General features: G+C 47.5%; 1 protein-coding gene across 2 annotated transcripts in view; it reads left to right on the top strand.

Annotated features, from left to right (window-relative positions):
* The window catches only part of Fam227a (family with sequence similarity 227 member A), a 48,588-nt gene that overhangs the window by 17,155 nt on the left and 22,408 nt on the right, over positions 1–9,025 (top strand). For both annotated transcript variants that reach the window (XM_031349473.1, XM_031349483.1), the window contains 5 exons: positions 495–574; positions 1,599–1,745; positions 3,281–3,382; positions 4,659–4,763; positions 8,413–8,536. In XM_031349473.1, coding sequence (XP_031205333.1) covers positions 495–574; positions 1,599–1,745; positions 3,281–3,382; positions 4,659–4,763; positions 8,413–8,536 — 558 coding nt within the window. The remainder of the gene's footprint in view (positions 1–494; positions 575–1,598; positions 1,746–3,280; positions 3,383–4,658; positions 4,764–8,412; positions 8,537–9,025) is intronic.

The raw sequence follows: 9,025 nt of genomic DNA, 5'->3' as shown, positions 1-9,025 counted from the left end.
TAGTTTTTTTTTAAATATTTATTTATTAATTAGATGTAAGTACACGATAGCTGTCTTCAGACACTCCAGAAGACATATCATACGGATGGTTGTGAGCCACCATGTGGTTCCTGGGATTTGAACTCAGGACCTGCAGAAGAGCACTCCGTGCTCTTAACCACTGAGCCATCTCGCCAGCTCCGCCTCCTCCACCCGAGGATAGGTTTTGTGCCTTTCTGCTTTAGCCTTCCATCGGACTTGACAGTGGACAAGAAAGGAGGGAGGGACAGGATCACAGAGGGACAATCTGCTAGGTGGCTGGTGGTGGTGCCATCAGATGTATTTGATAGAGAGGAGTCCTTCGGGGGGATAGGACCTTGCCTAGTGCACAGTGTCTGGTCTTCCCTACTGACTCGAACCACATAGGCCAGGCCTAAGCTTCTGCTGGCCACCTGGTAGCTCTCTCTAGCGGTCCGACCACCACCCCTCACTTCTAACTTTTCCTCCATTCTCAGTCAAGAAACTGAAGGAAGAACCACCGATATCCTGCCAAGGCTCGGAGCTCCGGAGTGCCAGAGTGCTCTCCACAAAAAGGGTAAGAGCGGAGTGTTGCTTTCCCAGTGGTCTCTACTATGCAAGCAAAAACAAACGAACAAACAAAACAGCCTTATTCCTCCTGAGGGGAGACTTGGTGCCTAGTTAGTGATACATACAGAAAGTGCAGGGTTCACTCTTTCAACAATCTGGCAATACTTTAACTCTAGAATTGCTCAGGCCACTCTCGAAAGGGCAGAGCTGACCCCAGCCTCGGCAACAGGAGGGTTGTAGAGCCCTGTGTCTGTTCCTGTGAGAGCTGAGCTGTCTCCCTGGAGAAGCAGAGTCTGCCTGCCTCACTGAGATGGTGCCAGACAGCTCCATGTGTCTTCTACTGAGCAAGTTCCCATGTCACCACTCCATTCGCCAGCCAAGCTGTCATGCAGTCATGCAGGGAGCTGAGGTGACTGTCATTCAGCATGTCAGAGGAAAGGCATAGCCTTCCACTCTGTTCTCTGACCTGAGGCCAGCCCCCTTCTACTGCCAGCAAGTCCCACCTCATCATCGTCCTTGTCAAGATTCACTACCACAGGGTGGGGTTGTGGCTCAAGGGTAGAGTGTTCGTCTAGCAAGCACAAAGCCCTGGGTTCTGCCTCCTGTCTCCAGCATTGCAAACATTTTAATTTAACCCACTCCTTAAAAAAGGTGATTACTTATACTCTCCAGATCACCTATGCCCAAAGCCTTAGGGAATAATTATCATTTTTTAAAAAATTACTACACTTATTTTGTGTGTCTGTGTGCAGGGGGTGGTGTACATGCATGGCACATATGGGGAGGGCTAAGGACAACATGCAGAAGTCAGATCTCTGGTTCTATTTGTGAGTCCCAGGGCTTGAACTCAGGTCACCAGACCCGGCAGCTGGCACCTTGACTCACGCAACTGTCTTGATGACTTGTGTTGACATCATCCGTCTTTTCCTCTCTATGAAACTCTTGCCCTGTCTTTATGTGGAAGAGGAAGGAAGGTACCCTGTTGTTTTAAACTGTCAAGAGGATGGAACCCATATGCTTTTGTTCTTCAGAAAACAGCAGATAAGAGTCTGCTTGCAGAGCTGCACGAACACCCCCCGTTTGATGAAATGAAGCCCAACAAACTACCCAATGGTGTGGACTTCTGCGATATGGTGGGCAATGTGGTCCGGTCTGAGAAAAATCCCCTGAGTGGCAAGGTAAGGGAGAGAGAGCAGGCAGCAGGTCCTGCCTTGGGCCAGCTCTGCCCTGACCATGTGCACACGTGTGTGGAAGCCAGAGGACACAGTAGGAGGGATGGGACTCAGTCACTAGGATTGTCAGAGTTGCTTTTAACCTGCTGAGCTATCTTGCCAGCCCTGCCTGTATGTTTGGACACATGTCTGTCTGCAGACCATATGCTGTTCTGTCAGCTGCTCTGAGGTGCTCCGGTAAGCCTGACTTCCATTACTTTCCAGACAAAACAAGTATGGATTGGGAGTGAAGTATCCCCAGCAAGGCTCATGTGTCAAGGGTTTGTTCCCTAATGAAATGTTGCAAGGTGACTGGCCATGAGGGCGCTGCTTTCCTCTTTACTGCATTGATGGATTCCCAATTTGATGCCATAACTGGGGGATTCTTCGGGTTGCTTTTCTTAGTGCTGTGACAAAATGCTTGACAGAAGCCGCTTAAGGAAAGAAAGCTTGATTTTGGCTCATGGTTTCTGAGAAGCCAAGTGGATCTGTCTCTGTGGTGGTGGGAGGTGGCGGCTGCTTGTTTACACAGCAGTAGACAGGACACAGGGCAGCGTGGAGCGGAACTAGGATTGGGCTAGGAACCTTGAGAGCTGTGGAGAGAGCTTCGGCAGCGGGCAGAGTGATGGCGCTCACAGATGCAGATGAGAGGCACCACCAGAGGCAAGAGACAACTGTGCGGAGTTCTGCAGAGGGACGATGCTCACAGTTCTCTGCATTCACATAGCTGACCTCTTCATCTTTTGTGGTTACATAATCTCTGTCCCCCCAAAGAGCTGTGGTAGCTCATAAACAGTCACCCCTCCATTCCTGGGACTTGAGTGTCAGCTGAACTTACTGCTGTACCTTGCTCCTTTCCCTGAAGCCAGCCTCCTCCCCCTGTGACCCCCTCACCCCACCCCCAGTTCCTGGCTCCTTCATTCCTGCTGCCTGGCTGGGCTGAATCAGTCCTTCCTGAGTCAAATAGAGTGAAGGTGTGTGACCCTGTGGTAGACACGAAGACAGCATTCAGTAATATATTATATATGCACATATATGTTATATATGGTGGGGCAACACAAGCTAAATCTTCTGCTCCTCTGAGCTTATGAGTAATTGCTTTACTTTTTGACTTACATATGTTTTGTACTGTTTCAGTAGAGTCTCAGGGCTCTGTCCTTTGCATTTGCCTAGTAGCCTCAGAACTTTGCAACTGCTGCTGTCCAGAGCTGAGCTGGAAGGAGGTAGCCGGAAGGCTCCATCCAGAGTTATGGGTTCCCAGTCCTGGCTCCGCCACTTGCCATATTATTTTGGACAAGTCCTTTCAGCTCTGTACCCTCGGTGTTCTTACTCTGGGGCCTCTGCTGCTTGCTTTGTGATAATGATGTGTGCTCAAAGATTCCAGCCAGGCTAAGGGAAAATGAAGTTCCAGGCATGGGTGACACAGCGAGACCCTGTCTTGAACAACAGCAGTAATAACAGCAACAACCACACTAATAATGTGATTTTCCTTTCTTTTCAAGTCTTACTGTTCGGACAGAGAGCTAGAGAAGTTTCTGTGTTCGCCTTTTCTCGTTACCATCTGGCTGGACAGTTTCTGGTGGCTATTTCATGAAAGGTACCAGGTAAATGTCTATCTGTGTTTTCTCCCTTGCTCAACTCACTTTCCTGTGAAACAGAGTCCTGGTTTGTTAACATGAGCAACAAGCCCCTTCAATCCCATGAGTCACCTCTGCAGACCCGGCCTGTCACCTCCCTCCTCTGGCCCCTCTCATGTACCTGAACTTCAGGTGTAACCCACTGCTCTTCAGTGCCCTGAGCTTGAATAGACAACTTCTGCTAAGTAGCAGGTGCCGGGCAGGGGTGAAGGGAAAACTTGGGCCCGGCCTGGAGTTAGGCACTTCTATTGTAAGACCCCAGAGAGTCTTAGCTCAGGTGCGCACCTACAGAACACAGATTGACAATAGATCGCTGCAATAACATGAGGTTTATTGGTCTACATGTGTGGGGCTGCTCAGCCATGCAAGGTGAGACAACCCCCGAACTCAGAATGTACACATCTTTTATACCTGGCAGAGGGCAGTCCTCAGCAACAGGGCTAGCTGGCTTACTCTGGTTGGTGGAACAAAGGACAAAGGATCTCATCAGGCATTGGTTGGCTTGCTCAGGGAGCTGTTCTTGGCTTAGTCAGCCAACTTCCCTATCCAGCTGTGCACCTGGCCTTGGAAAGTCCCTGGGAAGGGGCCCGAGTAACTAGGTGGTAGGGGGATTGTTGGCAGCAAGGTCAGGGTGACAGTTTGTGGTCTTTTTTGAAATTCACCACAGGGAAGGGGTTAGGGATTATTCCAAGAATTGCTAATCTTGTTTTGGTGGACCTTAACGTCATGGCGACCACCAGTTATTTTTGTTTTGGCTGGTCTTAGCCTGGTCATTCTGTCTCAACATCCTGACCACCAGAACTTTGTTTCTACAGCATATCCTTGGCTATCTCTGGAACACAGCTTCTCAGTGCTTCTCAGAAAACACTTAGCCAAATGGCTGAAGCTGCTGCTTGCTGCTGTAAAACTTTGTTTCCACACCGCTTGCTGCTTTCCAGGACCTGGAACATGGCCCCCTGATTTTATTGTGAAACTTTATTTCTATATTCCCAGGACTCTGTTTTTCACTTTATTTACTTCCCTTCCCTTCACTAACACTCCATAAATGCTTTGTAAATATGGACAGCAGAAGAGTGGCCTGTTCCCCAGTCCAGCTCACTGTAGATCAAGAATTCGGATGTCAGAGCCATGCTTCGCCTGAGTTGCCGCAGACCATACCGGGCGTGGTGGTGCTTGTTTGAGGCCAGCCTGGGCTTACCTGGTAAAGCCACTAGTGATTCTCTGTGTGTCTCTCACCTGGCAGCCAAACAAGGAGATCCAGATAAAGCTGTTTGACCGAATAGCCCGAAATTACGCCTTCCTGTTGTCCAAAATGTCTCGGTCCCATTATGAAGAGGCACTCTTAAAGGTGAGTGTCTCTTAAAGAACGTGAGGAAAACATCCTTACCGGCGAGAGAATGCCACAAACAGGCCTTCCATAAAGGAGTCCTAAGTACTCGTGCCCTGGCTTATAATTTAATCATAGCGAAGAAGTATGGCTGAGTCCTGTACTCACAGGGAAGAGGTAACAATACATCTTGGGTGGTGGGAAAAAAAAAAAACCAAGTTGTTAGACTCAGTGTTTTAAAACTATGTGTATATATAGCAATCATACATTTTCATAACAATTCAGTTCATAATAGATCAATCTCTGGCAGTGGTTTCATGAGATTGTATCACCTAGAGGTGACAAGCCATCATAGTCCATATAAATACAGTCTGGGATGTTCACATGGTGATGACATCATCTATTGATGCAGTTCTCAATGTATCCTCATGGTTAGGAGACAGCACTGTTAGATGAACAGGCACACACATGCACACCCAGGAATAGAAAAAAAATCTGGGAAATATTGGGAATTAAAACCTTAGCTGGTAAATAAAGAAAACATCTAATTAAAAAAAAAAAAAAAAAAACCTTAGCTGGGCGGGGTGTTACATGCCTTTAATTCCAGCATCTGGGAAGCACACGCAGGCAGATCTCTCTGAGTTCCAGGACAGCCAGAGCTACACAGAGAAACCCTGTCTCAAAACTTCTGCCCCCAACCAAACAAAATCAAAACTAAACCAAACCAAACCAAAAAACTATCAAATCCTTTAGGCTGGTCGTGGTGGTGACCCACGCCTTTCATCCCAGCACTTGGGAGGCAGAGGCAGATGGATTTCTGAGTTCGAGGCCAGCCTGGTCTACAGAGTGAATTCTAGGATAGCCAAGGGTACATAGAGAAACCCAGTCTAGAAACAAAACAACAACAACAAAAGAGTTAACCCCTTTTTATTTTCTATGTGTGGGTGCACTGCCTGTATAGAAGTATGTGCCACATGCACATAGCGCCAGTAAAGGGTAGAAGAGGACATTGGATTCCCTGGAACTGGACTTACAGCCAGCTAGGAGCTGCCATGTGGGTGCTGGGAACCTAACCTGGGTCTCTTGGAATAATCATCAGTGCTTTTAACTATTGAGCCATCCTTCCTTCTAGCCCCTTTGCTATTTTAGATCATGTTTCTGTAGTACGTAAATGTAATGTTAAAATGAGACGTGTAAACACACGTATACCTTTTGTGTGTGTCAACTAAAGAATATTAAAGGGAAGAAAATATGTCAATAGATAATTTTTTGATGAGGAAGGACAATGTCGATGAGATCCAGGGAAAGTAGCCATTAAGCAAATGACTGATAGGTTGAACTGTATCCACACCGTGTGTGTGTGTGTGTGTGTGTGTGTGTGTGTGTGTGTGTGTGTATGTGTGTGTGTGTGTGTATGTGTGTTTGTATGTATATGTGTGTGTGTGTGTGTGTGTGTATAATTTTTTTCTGAAGCAAGGTCAAGCACTCTAGCCTGGTCTAGCTTCAAACTGATATGTAGTGCTGACTAGCCTCAGATTTTCCATTCTCCTGCTTCAGAATCTTCAAGAGGATTATAAGCCTGCGTCACTACACCCAGCCATTAATTATAGAGTTTTTAAAAAAACTACTACACACAAAATTAAGATATAAATAACAAATTATAGGAAAATACTGGTGGCATATTTTTTTTAGATTCGTGTTTTTTAAATGTATATGAGTGTTTTACCTACATGTATGTCTGCATACCACATGCACACCTGGTGCCCATGGAGGTCAGAAGAGGGCCCTGGATCCAGGTACAGATAGCTGGGAGTTGCCTCGTGGGCTCTGGGAGTTGAACCTGGGTCTTCTGCAGGAGCACCTAATGCTCTCAATCAGTAGCCCAACTCTTCAGCTCCTGGTGATGTGTACGTTACACAGCACAAAGAACTCTTACAAATCAGTAAGAAAAATTAGAGATCTTGGCACTGGAGAGATGGCTCAGCCATTAACAGTATTTGTTGCTCTTGCAAAACACATGGGTTTGGTTCCCAGCACCCACAAGGTAGCTCACAGCCATCTTTCTAGGTCTGGGGGATCCTGTACACTTTCTTAAACACACTCAAGTCTAAGACAAACTTTTAGAAAATTAGCTTCATGAATAAAGTACTTAATGAGAAATTCACCAAGGAAGAAGCAGGGATAGGAAAAAAAGTTTAGCCACACCCTCCACCAATGGAAATGAAAGTAGTGATTGGGGCTGGGGCTGTAGCTTCTCAGTGTGCTCAGTCCTAGGCTCAGCCTCCAGCATCACACAAAGAGGAGGGGGCAAGGAGAGAAGAGAGCAGAGGAGAGGAGAGGGGAGGGGACAAGAGGGGAGCAGAGGAGAGGAGAGCGGAGGGGACGAGGGGGGGGGACAAGAGGGGAGCAGAGGAGAGGAGAGGAGCCCCTTTAAGCCTGTATAGTGGTTCACATCTGTAATTCCAGCATTCAGGCAGAGGCTGAGAGATTATTTTCTCTCTCTCTTTTTTAAAGATTTATTTATTTTATGTATATGAGTACACTGTCACTGTCTTCAGACACAGCAGAAGAGGGCATCAGATCCCATTACAGATGGTTGTGAGCCACCATATGGTTGCTGGGAGTTGAACTCAAGACCTCTGGAAGAGCAGTCAGTGCTGTCAACCCCTGAGCCATTGAAAGATCCCCAGAGCTGGGGAGACCCTCACTCAAGTCTCGGGATGATGCGACCACCCAATAACTCACGAGAGACCGATCTTGCTGCAATCACATGAGGTTTATTTGGGATAAGCCAGATCTGGGGTCAGACACGCAGCCTTGCAGGCCAGAGGAGTTCGACCCCGAACACAAGAAGTGAGGGGTGTTTAAAGGGAAAAACCACAAACTAGGGGGGTTGATGGGGTTACCAAGGAAACATAACAAGAGAACAGTGGAAAATTCTAACAGGACCCAATCCCTACTCATTATTCATAAGAATGTGGTCTGGTCAATGGTTTCACTTTATGGCTGACTGTTCCCTGGAACCAACCAGATGGCTCATATCCTGCTTTTTGTTCTTGGACCTAACTAAGGGGGCCTTTGTGGCCAGCAGGTTCCTGAAACTGGCTAGTCTACATTCCTGGCTCATTACAGAGGTTTTCCATGTCCTTTTAGGTAAAGGTTATATATTATACATTCTCACCAATACATTTCTATTAAATGCTCTCATTTTAAAATTCTAAAATTCTCCAGCCTTTCACCATCTCTCCAGCCCAAGATGATTTTCCTAAGTTCTTGAGCTGCATAGCGAGACCTTGTCTCAAAACAAAGCGATACAAAACTGATCCTATTTGGGGGGATGATAGCTGAGAGGTGCATGCGTATCTTTGTGGCTACATCTTTGGCTCTTGCTAACTCCTTGGCTGTGTGCTCTGGGCAGAAGGCAGAAGCACTGAGCGATAGACCACTATAGAGGCATGCGGGGGGTGGGGGGGATAGTGGTAGCTGATGGCCGCACAGAATGAGGTTCCTGAGGAGCACCCTCAGTGACACCAGGGCGGGAGGTAGCTCAAGGTAGAGACGAAGGCAGCCTGGTGTTGGGAAGGAGTTTGATCACAGATCCTTGCCTCAGCCAGGGCTCTGTTCTGGGGGCAGGGACACTGGGGTTGACACTGAGCTCTGCCCCTCTCAGAGACTCTCTTCACTTCTGAGCAAAGCTATATACACCAGTTTCTGCTGCTGCTTCCCCCAGTCCTGGTTCAACACCCACGAATTCAAGTCAGAGATCTGTAACACCATGGACCTGTGGATTTCAGGTGAGATGGGGTTGGGGGTTCCTACCAACGAGGGCAAGAAGTTGGAGCAAGAGGCTGGTTGTGTTTTCAGTTACCTAGCACTCACTGTCCATGAAGACGGCTCTCCCTCCTTAACCGTAGAGAGGCAGAGATCAAAGGCAGCCTGGACTTGTGACAGGACCGCACCCTCAAAAAACAAAACAAAACAAAACAACAAAACAATCAAACCCAGCAGCCAAAATGAACTATAAAGTTTAAGCTGGGTGGGCATGGCGGTTCATACCTGCTGTCCTGGCACTTGAGAAGGAGAAGCAGGGTGATTGCTGTGAGTTTGGGCCAACCTGGGTTACATGGGAAGTTTCAGGTCTCATAGTACCTTAGACCCATCTTAGAACACCAGAGAAGAAGAGGGAGGAAGGGATGGAAAGAGAGGGGGAAGGATGGAGAGAGGGGATGAGAATGTGAAGGAATTGAGCTGTAGCCCAAATTCCCCTCTCCTTGTATTGTAGT

The sequence above is a fragment of the Mastomys coucha genome, unplaced genomic scaffold, assembly GCF_008632895.1.
Source record: "Mastomys coucha isolate ucsf_1 unplaced genomic scaffold, UCSF_Mcou_1 pScaffold11, whole genome shotgun sequence".
Lineage (NCBI taxonomy): Eukaryota > Metazoa > Chordata > Mammalia > Rodentia > Muridae > Mastomys > Mastomys coucha.
The sequence above is the reverse complement of the archived record's forward strand: the minus strand, read 5'-3'. Positions and strand labels throughout refer to the sequence as shown.